The sequence below is a fragment of the Callospermophilus lateralis genome, chromosome 16 (assembly GCF_048772815.1).
Source record: "Callospermophilus lateralis isolate mCalLat2 chromosome 16, mCalLat2.hap1, whole genome shotgun sequence".
Classification (NCBI taxonomy): Eukaryota; Metazoa; Chordata; class Mammalia; order Rodentia; family Sciuridae; genus Callospermophilus; species Callospermophilus lateralis.
The window spans coordinates 82318551-82345794 of NC_135320.1; the positions used below are offsets into that span (position 1 = coordinate 82318551).

The 27244-nt window shown below is 32.4% G+C and overlaps 1 protein-coding gene across 3 annotated transcripts in view; it reads left to right on the forward strand.

The window, feature by feature from the left end:
• The window catches only part of Efr3a (EFR3 homolog A), an 83434-nt gene that overhangs the window by 53240 nt on the left and 2950 nt on the right, over nucleotides 1-27244 (forward strand). For all 3 annotated transcript variants that reach the window (XM_076835673.2, XM_076835672.2, XM_076835674.2), the window contains exons 10-22: nucleotides 932-1099; nucleotides 4254-4368; nucleotides 5562-5613; nucleotides 7283-7455; nucleotides 7861-7936; nucleotides 11772-11933; nucleotides 12575-12706; nucleotides 13806-13873; nucleotides 14848-14975; nucleotides 17098-17189; nucleotides 20632-20680; nucleotides 22543-22646; nucleotides 23541-23590. In XM_076835673.2, coding sequence (XP_076691788.1) covers nucleotides 932-1099; nucleotides 4254-4368; nucleotides 5562-5613; nucleotides 7283-7455; nucleotides 7861-7936; nucleotides 11772-11933; nucleotides 12575-12706; nucleotides 13806-13873; nucleotides 14848-14975; nucleotides 17098-17189; nucleotides 20632-20680; nucleotides 22543-22646; nucleotides 23541-23590 — 1369 coding nt within the window. The remainder of the gene's footprint in view (nucleotides 1-931; nucleotides 1100-4253; nucleotides 4369-5561; nucleotides 5614-7282; nucleotides 7456-7860; nucleotides 7937-11771; nucleotides 11934-12574; nucleotides 12707-13805; nucleotides 13874-14847; nucleotides 14976-17097; nucleotides 17190-20631; nucleotides 20681-22542; nucleotides 22647-23540; nucleotides 23591-27244) is intronic.

Below are 27244 nucleotides of genomic sequence, written 5' to 3' on the forward strand. Positions count from 1 at the left end.
TTCTAGAGATACTTATAATTGATAGGAAGCAAAAAGGGAACCCCTAGTTAAAATATAATGTGATAGAGAATCATGGAAATTATTAATGGAAAAAAAGTCAGTTTACTTGCATCTGATAAATTCTGACTCATAATTAAGGGAAGTTCTTTAAGTCTCAAAACATGCAAAATAAATCTTTTGTATTATATAGGTATATTATAGTTTTATGGATTCTGACCCAACAATCAAGTTAAATATTGTCCTAGTACACATTACTTTGAGAAAAATAATGTCTCAGTACACAGTAGATAGAGGATAAGTTTTTGGCTGCATATTTTATGCAGATTATACAAGAGATTCAGTGAGTTGCTCATTGATGCCCAGTAAATGTTGGTTGGCATAATTAAGAGACTTTATTATTTAGATATTTCTTGTGTACTTGTAAAAAATAAATTGGTTATTTCATAATTACATAGTTATTATGTATTTTAAAGTGTATAAAAAATAACCATAAGAAAGGGGGACTAATGAATACAGAAGGGAAACCAATGGAGTAGGGGAGAGGGATCCAGAGGGAGGGCATAGGGAAGGACTTGGGAAATGCGAGGGAACAACAGTTACCAAAGTATGCTCTGTCCATGTATGAATAGACCACAATGAAAACCACTTATGTTTATAATTTTAATGCACTAAGTGAGGTAATAATAATAATTGAAGGGAGAGCAGCAAGTGGATCAGGGGGAAGAAGGAGGGGAGAAACAGGAAAGTACTAGGGAATTAAAATGATCAAATTATGTTATGAGCATGAATTAATATGGCATAATGAATCCACTATTATATGTAATAATAAAAACAGAAATTACCCAAAAATCTATTGAGAAATACGAGAATTGCTTTTGAATATAAATAATACTGGGAAAGTGCATCTGCTCACATAGATGGTCTTTCACAGGGCCGACGGTGCTGGAAGTCTTTAATACCCTATTGAAACATCTGCGTCTTAGTGTTGAATTTGAAGCAAATGATTTGCAAGGGGGATCAGTAGGCAGTGTCACCTTAAATGCAAGCTCTAAGGACAATGATGAGAAGATTGTGCAGAATGCCATCATCCAAACAATAGGTGAGTACATTTCACTTTTCAAAACTATCATGTACAACAGTGGTTTAAAAAGCTCTCACATAAGGAACGTTACTTGTCCATGATGAATGATAGCTTATATTTCTAAAACCTTTTTATTTGGGAAAAGCAAGCATAAGAATGGGACAAAGAACACTGTATATCTTTTATACAGATTCATAAAATGTTAACATTTTATGCCATTTTCTTTTTCATTTGCTCCCCACCTATCTCTCTCCTCTCACTCAGTGTGTGTTTGTGTAAAAAATAAATACATATACACCTATATGTTTTTTCCTAAACCACACTATAGCACTTTGCCACTGAATTTTTCAGTGTATTTTTCCAAAGAATAAAGATTTATATTTTAAGTATAACCAGGGTAAAATCATCAACATCAATAAAATCAGTTAGTTCATTCCTGGCTAGAATACAGCATAAAGTGATATGTTTTTCTTAGAGTGGCTCACCAGAGGTGCATAATGGGTTGCTCTTCGTTGATAATGTTAATTTTATCAATCAGGGTGTCATCTTATTTCTGTACCTTACAGTCAATTTTTTAAAATAATAATTTTTGCAAATATAAGCAATCTGGGAAGTCATTTTTAGATCATGCGGATATTCTGCTCTTAACTCAACCTTCTCTGCACATTTTTCATCCATTTGTGATTACTGTTTTATCATGATGGCTGCAAAATTTTGGATTGAAACTTTAGCACTCCCTCCCTCACTTCCATTATTCTAGTGTAAGCAAGAGCCCCCTTTTTTACCTTTGTATGTATGTAGAAATGCATTAATTTATTATTTATATGGATATTTTATGTTTATAATTTATTATGGTACTTAATGATTTTGGTGCTCAGATATTATCCCAGGTTTGGACAATGGGTGCCCCATTAGGCTGTGTTCTTTGTTCTTTAAGCATCTTCCCAATTTTTGAGTACTTTGTTATTTGGTAAGCTGTCTCCAGCTAATTTTGTATTTCCTGTGTCAGACCTGCAGTTTGGTATTTTTCCAAGGAGCCATGATTCCTTTTAAATGGGGAATAGTGTTAGATACCACAAGCTAGATTCTGAGTTCTAGGCTCCACTAAGATGTCATATCTTAGTGGATATTATATTTTATATTCTAAGATAATATATCTAATCAGCTAATGTATTGCTTTAGTAACTTCTAATTAGTGTTAGTGTTGTCACCTAGAATAATGTATTGTTTTTCAAGTATTTATTATAAAATATATATAGCAGACTCATTATTTCTATGATAAAACACATTCAGAATAACATAGAAAAGAAATGGCAATGTTGCACAGTAAGTAAAATTTCTTTTTAGAAAATCACACCTCTGATTTCCTTTATATTTTCCTTTAGAATTTTTGAGTATTCTGGTAGCTCTTGGATCTTAGGATGTGTCTGTCCCATATGGACCGTGGTCTGGACTCTTGTAACTTTTGCACTTTGGGTGAGGCTCTTTGCCAAACCCATCTTTCTATTAAAATAATCAAAAACAAATCTCCTTGCTCTGTTTTTTCTTTCTGGGCCCATTAACATTTCTGTTCAGTAGTCCAATACAAATAGGATGAGAAGTTTTTGAAGATTCTGTCCTTACTTTTGATCATATTGGAGGTTCCTGCTCAATTTTAAGGCAAAAGAAAAAACTTGTAAAGCATGAAATAGTTGAATTTTTATCTTACTATGATTTTTGTCAGTTCTTTAAGTCTTACTGTATCTAATTAACAGACATACTGGACCCTGTTGAACATGTACTTGGGAAAGAAGAGGAAGCTTTTCCCCTTAAGGCACTAGTTTTTAAACCTAGCTCTACAATGAAATTACCTTTGGATTTTAAAGAAATAACAGATGCCTGGACTCCCACACCTATATATTCTGACTTAGTTAAATTGGTATATAACCTGAACATTAGCATTTTAAAAGCTCCCCAGTTAATTTTAATAGGTAGCAAAATTTGGGAACCATTAAATTAGAGGAAACCATTCCATACTTTTTGAAAAGCTGAGGTTCAACCATAAATTAATGATGGCTGAACCTCAGCTGGATGAGGTTGAACCTGGATGCAGGGAGGTGTAATAGTGCTTTTTACCTCTTTTTAAGTATTTAGTAGTACTATAATCAGTCTGTTGCTGTAGTAAACACAAGTGCAGGCTACGTTATGTTAGGTGGTAATGATTGACATGTTGGGCACAGAAAATCCAGTTTGCTGCAGTGATTAGGAGTATATCATATTTAAGGGGCTGGAAAGTTTAAAAAAAAAAAAAGCAGCTTACCTGGAGAAAGTTCATTGATGACCTTTCACAATGATGAATAGAGTGCTTTGACTTTTTATAAATATATTATTAATTGCAATAATAGAAGCTAAGGAGTTAAACTGAAGAACCAATTTATTCTTAATGATTATGCTGAATTTTAAGAAAAGAACAAAACTAACCATGATTTGATATCTGTTCTGATCTTAAGAGAAATGAGAAAATTTGAAGTGTGAATAATTGAAAAACCTTGTAAATCTTTTATGTCCAAGAAGTAAACCATCAAAAGCTACAGCAGAAAAATGTAAAATATCCCCCAAACCCAAGAGTGCCTGAAAAAAAATTACAAGTAAATCAGCTAAATATTTATTTCTTTAAACATGTTAAATTATGTGCATTGAAATAACTCACAAGGTTAAACTGTAAAACCTGACACATTTTAATGACTTTTTAGAATGTTTGGGCAATCCTAGGAAAACCAGAGTAGTAAGTGAATTATAGACTTCTTTACTAAAATGTGGCCTAATTATGGACTTCCCTATTGAAAAGAATTGGGGCTCACAGTATTTGAACAAGTTTCATCAGACACTAGTCAACATTTTTTGTCCTTTTTCTAACACTCCTATCAATTAAACTCACTGATGTTTGCCACTACTAATTACACATAAAAGACTTTCAGGTATTTATCATTTTATGGAAGTATTAATCCATCATATACATCTTTGTGTTAGACATGATTTTGGACATCTGAAATTGTAATAGCTTTATTGTTATCTAGCTTTAAGACAACCATTGTTTTATCACATATAGAAAGCTTTGGTTAAAAGTATAATTCTTTATTATATAGAAAAAATAGCTTTGTAATTTGTAACATTTATCTTAATATTTTTGTAGGATTTTTTGGAAGTAACCTACCAGATTATCAGAGGTCAGAAATCATGATGTTCATTATGGGGAAAGTTCCTGTGTTTGGATCGTCCACTCATACTTTGGATATCAGTCAACTAGGGTATGTTCTTAGACTGTAAATTTTAACTTAATCTCCAGTTACATTTCATCTTTGATCTAGAAAATATTTATAAGTCAACATTTATATGGCTTTAGAATCATTTTTCAGCTTCAATTTTCTTTGTCTTTATTAACTAAATAAAAGTCTTGATTAGCTTAGGCATTGTGTATATGAATCCATATATGAACTAAAGCTTCAGGTTTTCTGTAAAAATTTTAAAAATTGTCAGTATGTGAGGAATGTTGACTTCTTCCTGCAACTATATAACCAAAATTGATTTTAAAGATCTGTTTTCTTCCCTTACTATATAGCATTTGATTTGATAGCATGCTTAAGCTTTAGTTTGTGACTGTTTTTTTTTAATTTAATAAGAAAATGATTATACTGTACCTTGTAAGTATGTATATCATTAAGTGTTAATCAAGAGGGTTTTTTTAAATGTTTAGGTAGATGGAAATGTTAACTACCCTGATTTGATCATTATACCCTATGTATATCTATCAAATTATTACCCTAGACCCCATGAATAGGTACAATTAAAATAATTTTAAAAGAGTATAAATTGGAGAAAATATTTACTATAAATATGGTAGATGAATTTGATAGTTTCTTAAATAATAAACAGGTAAGAGCAGATAATTTAGAAGAGAATTAGCAAATAGAAAAAGGGTCATTAATTTATGGTCAAAGAAATATGAATCAAATAAGGAAATATAATTTTCTTTAAAAAGTATTTGAACATATTCATGGGGTAATGTGATAATTTGATAGATTTATACATTTGTGTAATACTCAAAGAAGATAGCTAGCATTTCTATCTCCTAAAACACTTTAAATTTTTTTTTCATTAACATGTAATCATAATTCATATTTGTGGGATAATTTGGGGGTTATATGTGATTTTTCAATACCATTGTGTATTCATATGATTTAATTTTCATTCCATCACATGCATGAACTTGTTTCCTTTGAGAGCCAGTTAATCTATTTTTTAAAATTTTTTTACATATAATTGTTTTAATTCATATGTAATGTATTTTAGTACATAAAGTGAGACTCAACTTAAGCTATTATAAAAATAAAATATAGTTAGCTTATAAGAGTGAAGTTTAGAATTATGAAATATACTAAAGGAAATGAAGTAATGTGAATATTAATTAGCATTAATGATACAAGCATTTTGTATATTTTAGGGATTTGGGAACCAGACGAATTCAGATAATGTTGCTGAGATCTTTGCTTATGGTAAGGTGCTTCATGCAGATGAAGGACACACACTTAACCTCAAAGCATGGGAAAGATTAAAGGAATAATTTCACATTGTCTAATTTCTTATTTTAAGAAAATGTGACTATTTTTTGGTGTGGTTTGTGTACCTAAATATTAAGCTCTTCATTTTTAAAAATTCTGTGCTTTGCACTGATATTCTTCTATTATTTTCTTTGACCTTCATTCTGATGAATCAAAGTGGGCAGAACTCTTACTCTTTCACAAATGGAGTTGCCTAGGCTAAGAAACTTTGAGTGGAAGGACTTGAGGTTCACTGCGGTCAGTGAGCTAAAAGGTAGATCCTGGACTTGGAAACCCCAAGTTCCTTTTACATATTGTGCTATTTTCTACATACTGTCCAAACATTTTCTTCTTGTGGGAAAGCAAATCATAAAAATGACAATTTGTCATTTGAAATTTGGAGTGGCAGTAGATAGCTGAAAAGGAAATATATACCCCAAATGGGAGATGTTGTGGTTACTTTATAGCAGTTGCACTCATGTTTGATTCACGTGCACCTAGCATAATGCCATGGATATAGTAGGTACTGGTTGTTTGAAATGTGTGTCCTTCCAAATACTATCCTTCGAATTTATTCTAGAAATCAAGGCCCCATTTTTAAAGAAAATATCTCACATCTAGGATACGTATGAAATATCTTCCTGTTTCATTTTTAATTATTTGTTGCTTGGCTTGCAGAAGTTTTAAATTGTAATATAGCTAGATTATCTGTTCTTTTCTATGGGTTTTACCCCTTTTATTTGTGTCTGGTTTAAGAACTCTTTGCCTATTCTGATGATATAAACTCATTTGTTTTAGCATTTTTACAAAAATATTTGAAATTTGTCTTGTCATGTTTAGATAAGTGGTGTGAGGCATGGAGTATTTTTAATTTTTCTAGATAGGAAGAAAATTGTTCTATTGATTTCCCTACTAATTAATAAAGTCAACTTAACCTCATTAATAAGTGCCCAAATACAAATGTTAAATGTTCTATATATGCTTATAATCCTGAAAATAAGTTGAAATTATCCACCTGAAATTTTGTTTCTAAGACCTTTATATTAAATAAATTCCACAGGTAATTATGCTTTAGAAGGTATTGATGCTCTCATAAACATCAAATCAAGTAACTAATGAAGTATAGCTTTTCAGAGTGGGGGGGGATATTATATATAACCAACTTCTTTATTTAAAATAGAAAAATAATTGACAAATTTAAAATTTGCAGTCTTGTCTTTACTATTTGCCACCTGGTCTCCTTATATTCGTCTATTTTGTACTGACTACATATTCTGTATATTCTTAACCTGTCTGAACTTTAATTTCCTTTTATAAGATCAGGATATATTAGAGCCTGTCTTACAGGGATGTGGTGAAGACAAAGTTAATACATATATAATGCTTAGACTTGTGCCTAGCAAATGGTAAATTAATTATTATTTTATTCTTATGAAAGATGTTTTTGTACATTCAGTAAAACCCTTCATCACCTTATAAACTTTCTTTATATCTTTCCTTTAGGCTTATAGCCATACTTTCTATTTCCCTAAATGTATGATTTTAGAAAATAATGTGAGAACTTTACCAAAGAAAGACTCTTGACAAATATTTTTCATTTTTTTATTTTCATCTCTATGAATAGGTAACCTCTGGTTACAAAGCCAAGACGATTGTTACTGCACTGCCAGGGTCTTTTCTGGATCCTTTATTATCACCATCTCTCATGGAAGATTATGAACTGAGGCAGTTAGTCTTGGAAGTAATGCACAATCTCATGGATCGCCATGACAATAGGGCAAAGCTTCGAGGGATCAGGTGATGTGTCATGTTGAAATGAGCTACATAACGTTTTTACTCTGAATTAATATATTACTTAAGTGTTGTGTGATTTTTTTTAATGTAGAATTTTCAGTTTTTTTAATTGGTGTGGATTTTAATATACTTTTCAGAGTTCTCATTTACTAGCCATGTCTAGTTAAGTGGATTTTTTTTTACTTTGTAGTTTTGCTTTAAATTTAGTAATGACAAGCAGTCAAGATTATGCATTTCTTAATTAAACTTGAAAATTCAGTAGTATCATTTCAGATAGGCATATTTAAAATGCTTATTGAAATGAGTATTAAATAGTTTCATATTCCTGAGCTTAAATATAGTTTTCCATGTAAGACATGATATTGTAACCAAATGTACTGTTAATTAAAAATAATACATTGTCTCTAGAATAATACCAGATGTAGCTGACCTAAAGATAAAAAGAGAAAAAATTTGTAGACAAGACACAAGTTTCATGAAAAAGGTAAGATCATCTTAAAATAAAATGTATGCTTTAAGTTATAGTTATTTGAATTGTTAGCTGTTTTATGTTGATTTCTTACCTTAAAATGAACCCCCTGAACTTAGAGTTTAAAGACCTCATGCTTCAACTTCAGCCTCCTTCCATGCCCCTGGCAGTCCTACAATGTCTCTTCTAGCCTGTGTGTGAACTGTGGGTTGTTAGGCTGCTTCAACATTATTTTGAGAGAAATTATTGCCCTGTTCTCCTCCCCTACCCAAAACACACACATGAACCCACTTTTAGTGGCTCTTTTATAAAGAGCTTCAAGTTTTTGAAAATGACTATCTTCATTGAATGAATAACTATAATGAATGCTTACTATTTGTTACATAGTATTCTACACCGCTTTTGAGATATAAAGATGAGTTAGGTAGGGTGTCTACCCTTAATAAGTCTTATCTGGCTAGATTTCTATGATGAAAAAATAAATTCTGTATGTCTGTTAGAAATGTCCAAATTTAGAAAATGATGCCAAGGTCATTTAGTGTTTTGAGAAAGCTCTCTACATAGTTACTAGTTATCCAGAGCTTGTTCGCCTAATATTTGGCTGACACTGAGCTTCATGTTGAGAGATGCACACAGATGCCTCTGATCTTAGTGAGTAAGAGGGCCCTGTGTTTAGAGGTGCAGAGATGGGAGACACTTGCAAAGACAAATCTAATCCATGTGCTCCTTTGCCTTTTTAGTAGACTGTTCTTTCTCCCTGCCATCATCTTTAATGTTACTGGCCCTATCAGTACTTTTGATTGTTATGTGTCAAGTTAATACCTTCACAGTTTAAAACTTCATTGGAAAAGTAATTTATAAAATATCACTTCTTAAATCAGTCTCATCCTTTGAATAAAATTAATTCTTTAAGTTTGGCTGTACTATGGACTTAAAAACTAGAACTAGACAGAGACATTTAACTCCTTTCAACTTCTTAAGAACATATATCTTTATGTGACTCAGTTAATAAAAGAAATTGTTTCACATAACTGAGGAACTTATAATCATGACTAATATAATGAATTTTGAAAGCTCAGTTTATGCTTTAATATGACAACCTTAAACAATCCTGAAAATCAAGTCTGGATTTTATCTTATCTGGTATGACAGCATAGAAGTAATACCTCTCTGTGATTAATTGTGCTTCTCAACTAATTTTGAAAGGCTATGATTTAACTGTGTTAAATTTTGAATGCTTAACCTGTTTTCAGATTCAATTATCCCTCTGTTTTATAACACAGATAACTTTACTGGCTAAGCATTTGTTACCATTAGTGTAAATCATTCCTAATGCAATCTTTTTCTTTAGATGTAATCTCTTCACATTTCTTTCTTTATAAAATTTTTATTTTCATAGTTTGGTATCCTTTTTCATTTATTTTCTTACTCATTTTATTTGTAAAAACGTTTGATTTTCAAATGAAATTTTACTTGGTAAAATTTCTGCAACAATCCAAAGAAAAACAATGTGATTCTAAAGCCACAGGATAGGACAATGACCCTCTGTAAGAGCATCTTTCCATTTACTACATGCAGTACACCACAGAGCAGTGCAGTGTGTTCAGGAAGCTGTTTTGCTGGTCCCCACCCAGCCTAAAACCAGTCCATCTGCATGTTTTAGGGACATCTTAGACATTGAATCTGTTTGAAAGATGGTCCCAGGACAGGTCCCTTACAGTTTACATCAGGGAATGTTGTTGTCTCATCTCCTTGTGAAGCTTTTAGAGAAAACAGCTGCTCCCACTGAGACTCCTACTGTGAACTTATCATATAGCTCCTTGCCGTGTGAAAGCTCTTTTTGTTAATGTAGGAAAAGGAACATTTTATTATTAATTATAAAATATAGTCATTATTTTAATTATTTTCAAGTGAACAAGTTTAAACAAAAGTATCCCACATTTCTTGTCTTCATAAGTCTATCCTCTCCCCACAGGTAATCTCTGCTTTGATGTTTTAGACAATTATTATTGCATTTTATCTGTTTTTGTATTTTGTGTGAAAGGAGCAGTATATTGTATATTCTTTAATGTGTAGGGTTTTTTTTTTTTTCTCATTTTGCTCTATCCAAGTGTATAGCTTTAGTAGTATTTTTGATACAAATACAGAACAGTTTCCAGTTGGGGTGTTATAATTTGTGCAGTTGTAAACATGGCAGTGTGTGTAGTATGCTGTATATAATTCTCATTTTTTTAAGGTCTGTATGAGAGGAATTTCTAAGTAGTAGATTATGCATTCTTCAGACTCACTAGATAATGCCAATCCACTTCATGAAGTCATTACACCTAATTAAACTACATTTTTATAGTACATATTGCCAAATCTTATTTTTATCTTATATGGTGGTCATGTAGTAGATGATTTTAAAAAATTGAATTACTTAGGAGACCTGAGACCTGAACTGCCATGAATGTAAACACTGCTGTAATATTTGTGAATGATGTTTAGGAACCATAGGTTTCAAGAGCAATCTTAGAATTTAGAGAGTCTACCACATTAGACCCTCTTTTCCACCCAAGTATTGAACCATTTGAGAAAAAAACAGAGAAACTACGGATTGAGAAAGGTTAAAACCTAATATCAACTTCAGAATAAAGGATTCTAGTGGGATGCTTGAGCACAGCTGCATTTTTGGAACCCCAGAAAGATGTGTCAAACGCTGTACCCAAATTAAACAGACTTACATAGTCAGTGACTGTCAAAGCTGGAAAAAAACAGACCTTGCTACCAGAATGGGACCTTAGTGTAAGTTAAAGAACAGATCAGAGCATTGCATGACAGGCAGGCTGACTCCAGAAGAGTCTGTGTTGTTCTTGCTCAGCAGGTCATCCCAAATTGATCAGTCTGACAAATCCCTTGAGAAAGAGGCTGGAGCTGTAGTCATTGCACATGGGAGAGTAGCCTCTAGTGTTCTTAGCACTGTCCACTTATTACAGTCACCTGGGGAATCATATACTTTAGAAACACTGATGGGCCACTGGCCTGTTCCATCATACCAGGGGAGGCAGAAACATGGTGGCCATTCCATTTTTCCTGTGTTCTGGCTTACAGTTAGGTTTGAGGGCTAGCTCCCCAAGTGAACCTAATTACCACACAGTGACTGGAAATGGGAAACACCCTCATATTTCTTTTAGCTCTCACTTGGAAGTTACATCTATCCCAGGAATAGTTTAGATAGGAAAGACTTTTATGTCTTTTAGTGACATATTTAGGATAATATTTTAATCAATATACTTAGGTCTGGATTAGGGGGGTCACCTCTGTGTAATAGCTGGGGAGTTACTGCAACCTCCTCCTATAAATAGGCTTTAGACTCATCTTTGGAGATTCATTCCAAAGTATAGGAGCACCTACATGCTATTTCCTGAAGAGCTCCTATGCCACAGCATGGGATTGTTCTCAAAACAAGAAAGCCAGAGTCCTTTCCCCTCAACAAAATGTGCTTTATTATTGCCAATGCTGTGTTGCGGTGGTATCTCCCAGAATTCTGCTATTCATTTCACATTTTCCTCAAATCAATCCATAATTTTCTTTTTCCCCCAAATGATTACTAAAAGCATTTTTATTATTTATTGTGGAACTGTTTCCTCATGTTTTTTTAATAAGATTTATTTTCAATTTTAATCTTAGTTTGTAGTTGTAGAATATATATTTGTGATATTAATCATTGCAAAACAATTTGACTATTTGGTTTGATGAAAATTTCACATTAGGGTATGAAATAAGATTAATTACTTTGTAGAAGGTTATTTGCATGTGAAATCTGCTCTTATTACATCTTAAGCAAAATTATCTTTTTCATGTCTTTCAGAATGGACAGCAGCTATATAGGCACATATACTTAGGCTGTAAAGAGGAAGACAATGTCCAGAAAAACTATGAGCTACTTTATACTTCTCTTGCTCTTATCACTATTGAATTGGCCAATGAAGAAGTGGTTATTGATCTCATTCGATTGGCCATTGCTCTACAGGTGTGCTTTGTTAATCTTTTACTGGAGAAATCTTTTTAAATGAAGCCAATGTTATCTCTAAAGAATTGTTGCCTTTTTTATTCGAGAACATTAATTTTGATAGAGTAATGTTTTGTTGTAAATTTTAAGTTCTCAAGATTATGATTACATTCATTTGTTCTTTTAATAAATGAATATTGACTGCTAAATATCGAGGCCTTGAATACTGTGATGAAAAAGGTAAACACAGCCTTTACCCATACTTTCAATTTAAGAGAGAAGATAGTCATTAAATTATAATTATATATAACATTGTTTAATTGGAATGTGTACTGTGTAATAAAAGGACAGTATGCAATGTTGTACGCTTGGGCACTCTGTGTGTGTGTGTGTGTGTGTGTGTGTGTGTGTGTGTGTGTATTTATATATGTGTATAAATAGGGAAGGTTTTCCTAAGGAAAAAACATTTAATAAATTGAAAAATTTAACTCTGCTGTTGATAGGCATTTGTTCTCCTTTCAGAATTCTTTTTAAAAATAAATTCTAAAAAGTTGACTTTTTTTTTTTATCATTTCAAACTGCTTGCACTATTCCAGTATAATTATAGAGAAAATATTGATGGAGTTCTTAACCTGTCAAATGTATTTGTTTTTTATTAAAAGGATAGTGCAATTATCAACGAAGATAATTTGCCCATGTTTCATCGTTGTGGGATCATGGCACTGGTTGCAGCATATCTCAACTTTGTAAGTCAGATGATAGCTGTTCCTGCATTTTGCCAGCATGTTAGCAAGGTAAGGTATTTACGGAGACCATAAACTTGAGGTTGAACACAAATGATTTATTTTATTTTAAGTGATAATTATTTTTAACTTTGATGATTATGTATCAGATTATTAGGATAATCCTATAAATCAAAACTGCAACTAACACTGCAGCTATTGTTTTATTAGAATTTTTTAATGTGGTTGAATAGAATACCTGCTTTTCTTCTGTGGTATCTTATTCTGTACTTTTTTTCCTTTGAGCCATTATGAATCTTTATTTATGTAAATGTTCTTAAGTTATATTATTTTTTATTTTATTGCTATTATTATTTTATACTGGACAAATTCCAAAGGTTGAATGATTAATATACCTCTTTGAATATTGTTGTCTTTCAAGTGTGCTTAGCTTTTTTCAGCAATAACTTTATTTTTCTCAGCAAAAACTCCTGAGTAACTCACATGAATTAATATATATCTCAGAGCCTGTGACTTACCTGAGAAAGACCACTTGTAAAGACATTTGTCAGAGAGAACGTCATTTTTATGAAATTGGAAGCATGTCTTTCAATCCTTATTATAATATAGGTTTTTAATGCATTCCAAGAAAACTCAATCTTATGTTAAACAAACATGTGACTGTTGAATGCCCACCTTTGGAGATGTTATGAAAGCACAAATAATATTTCACAAATATTATGAAAGCAGAGAACTCCCTTTAAGTTGCTCTCAGATCCTTTGAGGAGCAAGACCTCACACGTGCTTTGAGATCTCATGACAGGCTGCAAAAAGTACACAGAAGGTAGAAGATGGTGGTTCATAAAGGGTTTACCAAATGAGTGATTTTATAGTAGCTTTAAGGAAGTATAATGCATCATTATTTTTTTACTTCATTTATTATTTTCATAAGTTTATTTGCTGAATTTTTAAATAATAAATGTGTACACAAGATGAATTATATATCTGGACTCTAAACCTAGCTTGAATTCCAAAATAAAGTGATATTTTACATAAATGTTTAAAGGTTTTATTTTGGGTTTTTTAATTGTTTTTCAGATTGTCCTAGCCAAGGTCCTAAAGAGGTGAAGGTTTTGAGTTTTGTTTTGTTTTGTTTTTGAATATTTTTCAGGTTATTGAAATTCGAACTATGGAAGCCCCTTATTTTCTACCAGAGCATATTTTCAGAGATAAGTGCCTGTACGTTCATTCAGTATATTTTATGGAAAGGCTTATTAGAAAAAACAATCAGTGATTATAAGGGAGTAAATTATTGTTATAAAAATTTTCTAGTGTTTCACAATCATCACTTTGGGTTTCCATCATTTAATTCATCTGACTTCTTCCCTTGTTGTAGAATTTTTGCATTTTGTAAATGTAGACTCATGCATGCATGGAGGCAAGCTTGAAAAAAAATGAAGAAAAAAAGATCTGTCTTGCTCTTTAAAATGTGGGGATCTCTCTCTTAACTTCAACATTTTTAGATGCTTTCATACATAAGGAGCATTCCATTAAGAGATTATGATATCTTGACTTTCAGTGATAGATAAGTATACTCATAAACTTGAGGGGCAGAGGCTATTAAGGAAATGTTATACCCTTTATTCCTTGCTCTTCAGAGAAAAAAAGATATATGAATAATAGTAATACACTCATATCCGATTCAAGATCTTGGGCTCTGAGAGCATGTTGTATCGAAAACATAAGCCTGTGATACTACTGGCCCTGTGAAAGGAAAACCAGACCTCAAGTGGTTGGGCAGGTGTTTTTGTCTCTTAGCTGGCTTGGGATTCTCATTAGTGATCAGTGAGATGAATTTTTAGTTTTCCTCTCAGCAGATTTTTCATTAGCATAAAAGTCAAAACTGAATTTAATGTTCTTTATTACTTAGTGTTTGGATATCAGCCCAGTAATATAAGGTTGAATTCACTATTGGAGCATTACTGGGAGAGGAATACTAACAGTGTGGCTAGGATGGGACCACATGCCAAGTGATCTTAGAGAGTACAGATTAATGACCTATAGCATATTGATGTTTCTGTTATTAATTGTAGGTTAATTTATGTTTATCTTAGAATAATGAGGCTTTTGCTTTGCAGTATTTTGTTTATTTACTTACCTTTGCTCAGAATTAACTAATACTGACTAATTATTGTTTTTATCAACCTGAACAGACTTCCAAAATCTTTAGAGAAGCATGACAAAAATCTGTACTTTCTGACCAATAAGATTGCAGAGTCGCTGGGTGGAAGTGGATATAGTGTTGAGAGGTTGTCAGTACCATATGTACCCCAAGTAACAGGTAAGAGGAAGAAAACTACAGCTCTTTTAGTGATTATGTTTCAATTTTTTCATTATACAATTAGTAAGGAAAAGTAATTCTTGGTATGTACACCCACTATGTAGCCCAGACTTTTTCAACTGTTTTACTTTTGAAAACCTTTGGTAAATCTCTACAGATGTAGATATGATTTTACCCTAAGCAAATCAAGTGCTTAATGATTTATTTTTATTGATATTACATTCATGGATTATTATGTCTAATGTTATCCTTTAAAACAGAAAAGCAAAATGAAATCTTTTCTTCATTAAACATAATTATATCTAACACAGAAATTACTTAAGTGATTTGTAGGAATTGTTTAATAAGTGATTTGTGATTATTGAGCTTAATGAATTAGGAAATATTTGTCCTTTGAAAAAGTATAGACACCTATGTAAAGAAATGTACAAACTTTTTACATTTCTTCTGTCTGTATACTTCCTTCTGTTTTTTCCTTCATCTGAAATAATGCAATTGTGATTGAAGGCAAAACTATATGGTGTCTTGCTTTCAATTTTTTCTTTAAAAAATAAATCAAAGAGTTTCTTATACTCTTATTTTAATGATTATATGAATGTTAAATTTTGTGGAAGAACTAATTTATCCTTTGGGAATACCTTTGTTCTATAAGAGAACTATTTGATTTCCGTTAGATAATTTTTTAGATTAATTACTAAAAGTAGTATATAGTCTTTGTAAATGCCAGTCTTTTCCATAACATGGGTCCAAAATATACACATTTCTTACAGTGATAGTTTATAGTAGTTGGAAGTGTTAATGCTTTTGCATTTTCTTTTAAAATTTGTAGTATAAAAGATTGTTTCTCATAAATTCCATGGGGGGAATAAAAATGCTAAGAATGAGACATTAATAGAGCTTTGTAATTTAAAGTAATTTTTTAAAAGGATATTTAAAATATTACATTTTATAATTTTGAATTTAGCTCTCTTTCCTTCAAGCAAAAAACCTCATAAACCCAGGCACAAATACAAAGGTAAATGCAACTGACAAGTGTAGTGTGCCTTTCCCTACCTGTGCCTAGGAGCATAGCTTAGTCACATGGGCCTTTTAGAGATGGAACCAGTAGCCTATGTGTTTCATATAGTTGTAGTGGGGACATATATGTGTTTCATTTAGTTATGACTTTGCTCTTTTTCCTTATAGCCATAGTTTTTCATTTTTCTATTTATTTTTTATTATTACTTTTTATTCTAATTTGTTATATATGACAGAATGCATTACAATTCCTATTATACATATAGAGCATAATTTTTCATATTTCTGGTTGTACACAAATTAGAGTCACAACATTTGTGTCTTTATACATGTATTTAAGATAATGATGTCCATCTCATTCCACCATCTTTCCTACTCCCATGCCCACTCCCTTCCCCTCCCTCCCCTTTGCTCTATCTAGAGTTCGTCTAATTCTCCCATGCTTCCTCCCAACCCCTTTATCTTTGTCTTTTACTCTCTACCACTGCTCTATGTGTCTATTTTTATGCCAATACCATGCAGTTTTTGTCATTTTTATTTTATGGAGATTATGTTGAATCTCTGTAATGTTTTTGGACATATGGCCATTTTAACAATATTAATTCTGCTTATCCATGAACATGGGAGTGCTTTCCATCTTCTGAGGTCCTTTTCAATTTCTTTCTCCAGCGTTCTGTAGTTTTCATTGTAGAGGTGTTTCACCTTCTTGGTTATATTTATTCCTAGATATTAATTTACTTATTTATTGAGGCTATTTTGAATGGAATTGTTTTCCTGATTTCTTTCTAAGAGAGGATTTTATATGTCCCCACCATAAAGAATTGATAAATACTTGATGCTGATGACTCTGACTTGATTATTTCACATATGTATACACACATTAAAATATTGCATTGTACCCCATAAGTATGTTTAATTATTTGTTAATTAAAAATAACACTTTCCTTTACAAAAAAAAGACTGAAAAACACTGCTCTATTTAGAAAGAACAAAAACCTGATAATTTTCTGAATTTTAAAAATCTGAAATAAGCAGTGTTTACAAATAAAAATCAGTGTAACATTTATAAGTAACAAATAATGAGAGAAAACAACTTTTATTTTAGATGAAGATCGTCTTTCTAGAAGAAAAAGTATTGTGGACACCGTGTCTATTCAGGTGGATATTTTACCCAACACCATTCCTTCTGATGATGTGGTAAGTGACTGCTAGTTCATAGAATACGGTGTTGTGACAGATATCAGTTAAAGGAAATTTTCACTCTCCATACTTTTATACAGGAGAAACTATAACTGTATCCCCAGATCAACTGAATTGTTAATAGAAATTAATCTGATTTAGTTTATTTTTTATAATTTCTATTACAGAATCCATTGCAGCTATCTAAAAGATATATAAACGTAACATTGTATGTTGTATATACTAGATTTTACATTGTAATTCAGTGTAATAAAAGGGACTATAAAGCACAACTAAATTTTTTTTTTGGAAATAAATGCTAGATAAGGCCTGTTGTTAAATTAGCAGGATCTCTTAGTTCCTGTTTATTTTTTTAAAATTCATCAAATATTAATTACAGAAACAAATAGAATTATACACTTTTAAGTGAAGTCACATGCTCACTACATTTAGAAAGTGTCATAACTTCACTTGTGAAGGAAAATTGTTGTATTATTATGAATAGCATATATGATGTGTGTAGCTTAAGCTGAATCAATAAACTGTACTCTTTAAGAACTGTGGCTGCTCTCCTCCTGTTTCAGTAGAGCATAAGAATGTGCCCTCCTGAGTTATAGAAAGGAGAAACAGTCAATGTTCTCTAGGACTTATGTTACAGAAATCATCAGAGTATGCTTTGATAGGCCAGTAAAAGTACTGAAATGCCAACCTGTCATAGTGTATCTATTGTTTCCCTTCCTAGGGTATTTACTATTTTTCATTGGCACAATAAAAATAATTAAAGATATCTCCATATAAGAAAAGAGAAAGAAAGAAGTTGTCTGAATTAGTGCTTTCTCATTCTCCTTTCTCCCCTATCCCATCAGTTAATTCGTTTTCAGAAATTAAAATTATTTAGTGATCAGAGAATAGTAAACTAACTTGTATGTTCTGTGTTCTGCTCAGTTACACAAAAATCATCAGCTGTATTAAGAAAATATTAGTAGAGCATCAAAAGTAGTTGAACAGGCAGTTCTTATACATTTTGTGAAGCCACATATTCACTACCTTTATAAAGTGTCAAAACTTCATCTATGAGGGAAATTAAAGGCATTAAGGCATTAAGATTGGTTTAAAGTTGCTTGCCAGTTTAAACTTAAGAGAAATCTTCTCTAAATTTGCCTCTTCAAAGTCATTTTAATTTTATACATTCCTAGGAAGGAGAGTTCTTTTAATTATAAATTTGCTAGTTCTTTTAATCATAAATTTGCTAGTATTACCTTTGTTAGGGAAGAATTCATTCAAAGCCTTAGTTTTTAGACTTAATTTTCAAGGGATGCAGCATATATTATTTCATTCTCCTTTTTAAAAATTTTTAAAAATTTTATTGTTTTTTTTTAAATTGTGCATGACAGTAGAGTCCATTTTGATATGATTGTACAAGCATGGAATATATATACTAATCAGGACCCTGTCTTGTGGATGTACACGATGGCAAGATTCACTGTGTACATGAATATATTCATAAATGTACAGAGGAAGGCTTTCCTTTCTCTTTTTTGTTAACTAATTTTTAAATTTTCATACAAAAATACATATGTAGTACTTGAAACTTGACAAGCGTCCGTTTGTTTTGATAAAATGAATTGGAAACACATTTGCACAAATGTAGTATAGGAGGAATATATTACATTTTACATTAAGTGCCCACGAATACATTTATTAACTTTTCAAAAACTTTGTTTTGCTAAGTCCTAAGTGTGAGACATATTTGTTTAGCATTGAGTATCTAGAAAGTACAATTTAGTATCACATTTATTTGAGGACATTTGAGTTTAAAACTCATTATTAACAATTGTGGAATCTGCTTTTATATATTAGAAAAGGTTGTTCAGATACCAAAAGAGAATAAAATTACCTCCTAGGCAAAATTTAATTAATTTCATAGAAGACCAGAGAAATTTATAAAAGCTATTTACCAGTTACTGCTGAATACTTGCTCAAACTTTAAAATAATCTTTATAAACTAAAAAAAAGAAAACAAAAACAAAAAAAAAAAACAGTGTAACAAGAATGCTAGCATTCTCATTTCTACTGTACTTTAGTTGTTTCTTAAAAGTCTCCTGTTTTTGGCGCTTAGCCACGTCTAAAACCACCAGAGAGTCATTTTTTTCATTAAAGTACTAGATTACTTTTGGTACAGGTAATTAATCAGCCAGAGCCTAATCTTGTATGTCTGCTCCAAATATCTAGAACAAAGCAACTGAAGATTCCCAAGTTTAATCTGACTTCAACTAGAAATGTGAACCCTCAGTAGGAAAGCTGAGGTAGTGGATCTCTTGCTGCTTGGTTTCCAGCTAAAGCCTTTGTATTACAGAGAAGCTAAGGTGCAGAGCGGGAAGTCTTTTGCTTTCGTTAGTCTTGCTGCCTTAGACTTAGCAAAAGAAGCTCATGAGCTAAAATTAGGGATGACCAAAGTCCAGGCAAGTACTCACATATCATTTTTTCATTGTTATTCAGAGATACTGTAGTAACTGGATGTATTATTATGCCTTCTGAAAATGTGCTGGTGCCACAAAAAGTGTTCTGAACTTTTTTTTAAAAAATCATAAAATGTTTGATTTCATATCTTTTACATAATTCAAAGTAAAAGATATTTGAGAGCTCCAGTTGAAGGACACTTGGAGAAAATAGAAATTTGGTGGTTGACCTCACAAGATCCAGAATATGCTTAAGATGTTGATTTTGTTCATTGAACACTTGCCAAAATAGTGATTGTTACTTTTAAACAGTTTGAAATCTTAGATTATTTCATTTTTGAGTTGTAAATTACATATAACACCAAAAAAAATCAGAGGCTATAGAATATTTAGTTCTTATTTACCATATAGCTAAAAATTTTCATAAACTGGACATGGATAATCCCAGTGGCTCAGGAGGCAGAGGCAGGATCACCAATTCAAAGCCAGCCTCAGCAATTTAGCAAGGCTCTGTCTCTAAATAAAATATAAAAAAGGGCGGGGATGTGGCTCAGTAGTTAAGTTCCACTGGTTTCAATCCCTGGTATCAAAAATAAATAAATAAATAAACAAACAAACAAATAAATAAAGATGTATATTCATATAATCTCAGCCTGTTTCAAATCATTGATCATACATATATCACTCACAGTTGGGTCGGGGGGATATCTATAGTGGAGACTATTCTGTAATACAGAATGGCTGAGTTGCTGCTGCAGTCCTATTTCTGCTAGTCTCATGCTAATTTGTAGGCTTGTTTTGGGGAAGCCCTGCAGTAGGCCAGTGTTACACTTAGTGAAAAAGTGAAGACTACTTGATATCTAGAGCGTAAGTCACAAATAAAGCCAACATAGAGAAGAAGAAATTGTTGTGAAAGCTCCTAGGTGACTCATAACTAGATGAAGGTGTTATTTATATTGACTTTTCTTAACTCTTGTTTTACTTGAATCACTTTTCTCTAGGTTAGTAACACTGAAGAAATTACCTTTGAAACATTGAAGAAAGCAATTGGTGAGATATCCTGCACTAGTTAATGCCCTAATATCTAACTCATCTTTTTTTTAATGTTGCCTGCTTTGATTATCAATTTACAGATCCAAAGACCACAAACTTTCTTATTTTATTCAGTGTTCAACTCTTTTAACCATGTGCAAAGGGGGCACATGGCACGATACCTGACTATAATTTTTTCTTTTTTTTTTAGTTAATTTTTTTATTTATATGTGACAGTGGAATGCATACAATTCTTATTACACGTATAGAGCACACTTTTTCATATCTCTGGTTGTATACAAAATATATTCACACCAATTCATGTCTCTATACATGTACTTTGGATAATAATGTCCATCACATTCCATCATCATTTCTAACCCCATATCCCCTCCCTTCCCCTCCCTACCACCCCTCTGCCCTATCTAGAGTTCGTCTGTTCCTCCTACTCTCCCCCTCCCTACCCCACTATGAATCTGCCTCCTTATATCAGAGAAAACATTCAGCATTTGTTTTTTGGGGGATTGGCTAACTTCACTTAGCATTTTCTTCTCTGACTCCATCCATTTACCTGCAAATGCTATGGTTCTATTCTCTTTTATTGTTGAGTAATATCCATTGTGTATATATGCCACATTTTTTTATTCACTCATTGAAGGGCATCTAAGTTACTTCCACAGTTTAGCTATTGTGAATGGTGCTGCTATAAACATTGAAGTGGCTGTGTCTATGTAATATGCTGTTTTTAAGTCCTTTGGGTATAGACTGAGGAGAGGGATAGCTGGGTCAAATGGTGGTTCCATTCCCAATTTTCCAAGAAATCTCCATATTGCTTTCCATATTGGCTGCCATTTTGCAGCCCCACCAGCAGTATATGAGTATACCTTTTTCCCCACATCCTCACCAACACTTACTATTGATAATGGCTGCCATTCTGACTGGAGTGAAATGGTATCTTCTTTTTTTGATTTTTATTTCTCCAATTGCTAGCAAATGATGAACATTTTTTTCATATATTTGTTGATTGATTGAATGTCCTCTTCTGAGAAGTGTCTGTTCAGGTCCTTGACCCATTTGTTGATTGAGTTATTTGTATTTTTGGTACTTAGCTTTTTGAGAGAGATACCCTAGAGATTAGTGCTCTATCTGATGTGCATGTTTATGTCAGTGTTTTTTTAGATGATAAAATAACTAAAGGCAATATGGTAAAAAAACAAACAAAAAACCTTGTTTTTTTAAATAAATAAAATATGAATATAAACTCATTCTTTAAGCTTTTAAAATTGTCTCACCATATCTGTGTTCTTTAGCAGGCAGACACTGTTATATCAGTAATATTAAAAATATGCATTTGTTATTTTACTTTTTCACAAACTTGAGTGAGATCGTACATAGCTTAATATAAAAACCCTTTCCCAAGTTGTGGTCAGATTCAGTGTGATTCTGTGTGACCCAGTCTGTATTTCTGTTACTTCACTCAGCATCAAGAATCAGTCAAGCAAATATTTAGTGCTTCATATGTGCAAGGACATAGTTATAAATACAGGAATCATTCTTCAGGAAAGCTCTTGATGTTGTTTGACCTGTAGAAAGTTACCATTCTCTCTCTTTTTTTATATTTTTGATAAGAGAGACAGACAGGTATTCTATGAAAGATTTTCTGCTAAGTAGCTTTAATTCTGTTCCGGTTTTTAATGTGTGTGTATTATTTCACCTTTAATGAGACATTTGAAGAATGTTATGCCTTTTGCTTTTTTTCCTTATGGAATAGTTCTTTAAATCGCCTTTATTTTTGGTTGATAGATCATTAGCTTTTTTGATCATTGGCAGGATTTTATGAAACTATTCCTTTTAATGAATCCTTATGTAAACTTACACAGATACCAATGGAATGGAAGAACAAGAAAAGGAAAAGAGACGTCTTGTGATAGAGAAATTCCAGAAAGCACCTTTTGAAGAAATCGCAGCACAGTGTGAATCCAAAGTAAGTGAATAGATGGTAAAAGTGGTTTTGTAGAAACTTTGGTAATTGGTTGGTAAGTTCCAAACTTTAGGCAAATCAAAGAACACAGGGATAGGTACTAGACAGGGACAAAATCTCTGAGGGATTAGCTGTGAAGCCTGAATTATTTCTTAATAGGATATAAGCTGATAGAAATGGCAGATCCCCGCTGGATGTCAGTGAATGTTGTTGCTTTGATGCTTTTTCCATAGTGGTTTCTGGTGATTTTGCTGTGATTGCTTTTGTGTTTGTCAGTTTGTAACTAAGAAAGAACAATAAGAGAAAATAAATTCTTTTTTTTTTTTTAAAGAGAGAGGAGAGAGAGAGAGAGAGAGAGAGAATTTTTAATATTTATTTTTTAGTTATCAGCGGATACAACATCTTTGTTTGTATGTGGTGCTGAGGATCGAACCCGGGCCGCACGCATGCCAGGCAAGCGCGCTACCGCTTGAGCCACATCCCCAGCCCCATGAGAGAAAATAAATTCTAATAAATGAGACAAATCAAAACATTAAAAACAATTTTTACTTCCGGATACAGTTACACATGCCTGTAATCCCAGCAGCTCAAGAGGCTGAGACAGGATGATCAAAAGTTTAAAGCCAGGCACAGCAACTTTCTGAGGTCCTAAGCAACTTAGTGAGATCTGTCTCTAAATAAAATATTTTCTTTAAAAAAAAAAAAAAAAGGCTTTAGTTGTGGCCCAGGGGTTGAGTGCCCCTGGGTTCAATCCCTGGTACCAAAAAACACAAACAAAAAACCCCACATTCTGTACTATCTAACAGTTATAGCTGTGATTGTTCATTAAATTACATTTGTATTATTGGGTATTTGGAAAATTATAAATCCTTTCATAAATTTTTTTCTTCTTTTCAGGCAAATTTGCTTCATGATAGACTTGCTCAAATACTGGAACTCACCATACGGTAAGGGTTTTGTTGCAGCAACAGCAGTAACACAACAATAGAAACTACTAGACTCCTATAAATTTGTGCTTGATTATGTTTAAGTAATTGTCCTTTTCATTGAGGGAGCATGAGATCATAAAGGTGACCCTTTGAGTGGCCATTCTGGTTACCAGACAGAATCTTATATCATTTTTTTGTTGTTGTCTTTTAGCATTTCTAGCTTCCTCTTTTGATTATTTATTCCTTCACAATGGTCCTATAAAGATATCTGAATAATCTGGAAGACCCACATTCTAATGTTGTGTTTAACTAGGAAATTGCTGATATTTAACTGTTTTAACTTACAAAAACTGAAGTTTAACATAGTTCTGCCTCATAGTATTTTCCAGAACAATAATGTTTTTCTACCTGTGCATGTGGCTCATTTGAATTATTGAATTTCCTTGAGCTTTCCTATACCATGTTCATTAGAGTCCTGTTAGGAGTTGTTATACGCCAAAACATGGTGTCTGTGATAACTTTGGTCATTCTTTGTCTATACATTATTAAGTAATGCAGCACAGGAAGAGGGGAAGGCAAGCTGTAAGTTCCCTACAAAAAAATAGAACTTCACGTGGTCTTACGTTGACTTCACTGTGGAAGATAGTCTAGTAAAGAAGTCATACATAGCTAGTTGTATTTTTTATATTTTTAACACCTATATCATATAAATGGAAGAGACTGGTAAATGCTCTAGTCTGTTTGATTTTTTTTTTTTTTAATTTCAGTATGTTTTCTGCTTTTATAAGCAAGTTTACGGTAGTATCACATCTTATTCTAAACACTTCCCCACCATGCCTACTGCTTCTATTAAGTAAAGAATCACTCATTTACAAAATTTCAGGACAGATAATTGAATTGAAATATGCAATGTGTTGTGAATCTAGTTTTCAGAGAAAATTGCTGAGTAAGGGAATTTTCTTCTTTGCTTTCCATATATCCACAATACCAAATATCCATTGTGTACTTTATCTTATACTGCAGATTTCTTATTGTTATTTTTGCTAATCCTTACCACAACCCTGAAAGATAGGTAGAGGATGTCTTTTCCATTTTCAGGTGAAATTACTAAGGCTTAGGGAAGGAAAGTAACTTGCTGAAGGTCATGTAGCTAGTGAGTGGCATAGTCAAAATTTAAATCCATAACTCATGTTCTTAAGAGAAAATTTGCTAGGTATCACTGTTACATTTAGTCACACCAACATAATTATATGAATTAAATAGTTTAGAATAAAGTGTTATGACTATTTCCATTTTGTTGGTACTGCTGCTTCTCACATTTATTGAGCACTTACCACTAATAGTTAACATTTATCAAGCATGGTGCTCCAGACACTATGGTAAGTGCATTGGTTCATTTAGTTTTTACAATATGCCTAAAAAATAAGTCATGATTTTCCTCATGTTAAAGTGTACAGACAGGCACATGGAAGTTAGGTGACTTATCCAAGGTCACTTAGCCAGCAAGTAGCAGTTCTGGGATGGCCTGCATAACACAGAACTAAAGTCTAGCTATGAAGTCCACCTTCACAATCTTCAGACTTGCCAGTACCTTTTCTCATGTTCATTTCCCTTGCCCTAAGCAGCCAGAGGAGAGAGTTTGTGCTCTCCAGAAAAGAGACCAAACAAAGAGTCTTATACTTCAGTCCCCCCTCTTTTATTCACTGTGACCTGGGCACGGGAAAAAAAAATTGATGTGACAAAAAATTAGTTTCCTCATAAGAGAAAAAGATATCTGAGTAGGAGTGCAGGCAATAATGGATACAAGTAGATGGTTTACATATTCAAAAAAATTATAAGGAGTTCAGAGAAGCAGTCGTATAAATACACTGAGAGGAAGCAACATCAGATTATCCATTTATTGGAATTAATAGACAAGGTACTTAAAACTGCACACACCCACACATGCATTGGAGTTTAAAGAAAAGCTACCTATATTTTAGTAAATAAATGTGAATGGAACTGCTTGCTCTCACTTGTTCCTGTTTTGTTGTATTATTATAATTGCAGATTCTAACATTGTTCTCATAAGAGTATTAAAGCATAACAATAAGAGAAAATTCAGAGATTTGAATATTGTCATCTTAAGTGTCCTTTTAAAGAGATTTGAATATTAACATCTCTAAGTGTCCTTTTAAAGAGCACACAAAAAAGTTGACTTCTCTCTGCACACACAGAGAGAATGTTAAGGTTACCTTGTTTGGACAACTGCTAAAGATTGTTCATCAGTGAAGGAGGATTCCTACATCATTTCTTTTTCCCAAAATAGAAAAATAACTCCTTGTTTAGAAAAACATATGGAAACACTAGAATTTATACCAGATATTTTTTCATAAACTTTATTGGAGGTGTTAACATAACTCAAAAACTAAAAGTTAAAAGAAAATTGAATTTTTTTGTGTAAGATTCTTAAACATTTAGCCAAAAAAGAAATTGATAATTAAATAATGAATTGGAGAAAAGCATTTGTATCATATGACAAAAGATTAGTTTCCTAAATTTATAAGAGAAAATTATCTGAGTAGGAATACAGGCAGTGGACACAAAAAGTGTACATATTTAAAGAAACAAAATGAATACTATAAAGATGTTTGTCAGTAGTAGTAGTAGTGTAACTTAAAAATTGAAAATAAAAATAGAATGAATTCTGTTTTGCCTGCTAGGTTGGCAAGGATATAAAAAAAAAGTATCCAAGTTTTTAACAGTATAACAGAGGACAGGTACGTTATTAGTCAGCTTTTCCCAACTGTAAAAAAAAATACCTAAGAAAGCAACTTTATAGAGGAAAGATTAATTTTGGCTAATTTTTTTCCTGAGATTTAAGTTCATGCTTGCCTGGCTCCATTGTTTCTGGGCCTGTGGTGAAGAGAACATCAGGTTGAAGAGTACAGTAGAGCAAAGCTGCTAACTTCAAGGAAAGTTGTAAACAGAGAGAAGAGGGAGAAAAAAGGGGTCAGGGAAGAGAAATACACCTCCAGTGATCTGCCTCTAAGAGGCCACACTTCCTGAAGTTTCCTCCACCTATTTACAAGGGACATCATCAACTATAAACCCATGAGGTCAGAGCCCTCATGATCCTATCACTTTCACAGAGTACCACCTCTGAATATTGGCTGCAGTGGAGGCTCAGCCTTCTACACAGGAGCCTTTGGAAGACATGCCAGATCAAACCATAACATACTTAAAGTGCTGAAAGTATACATTGCCAGTATCTTAAAATATATGCCAAAGTCAAAATTGTGAATCCCCTTTGACTCAGAAATTTTACTTGTAAATCTATTGGCCAAGGACTCAGGCAGGATAAGTTTGTATGCATAAGAATAAACTTATAAACATTCATAATAATGAAAATAAGCCTGTGTTTTTCAGTAGATTTTTTTAAAAAATGATTATCCATATGGTAAAATATACTGTCATCAAAAGGCCAGCATTTATACAGGAAAGAGTATGTGCTTGTGAAACAGAGTATCTCATAAGAAAGTAGAGAGTGTAATCCTGCTGTAACAATTATATTGTATGTATGTATGTATGTATGTGTGTGTGTGTGTGTGTATATATATATATATACATATATATGTGTGTGTGTGTATATATATACACACATATATGTGTATATATACACACACACACACA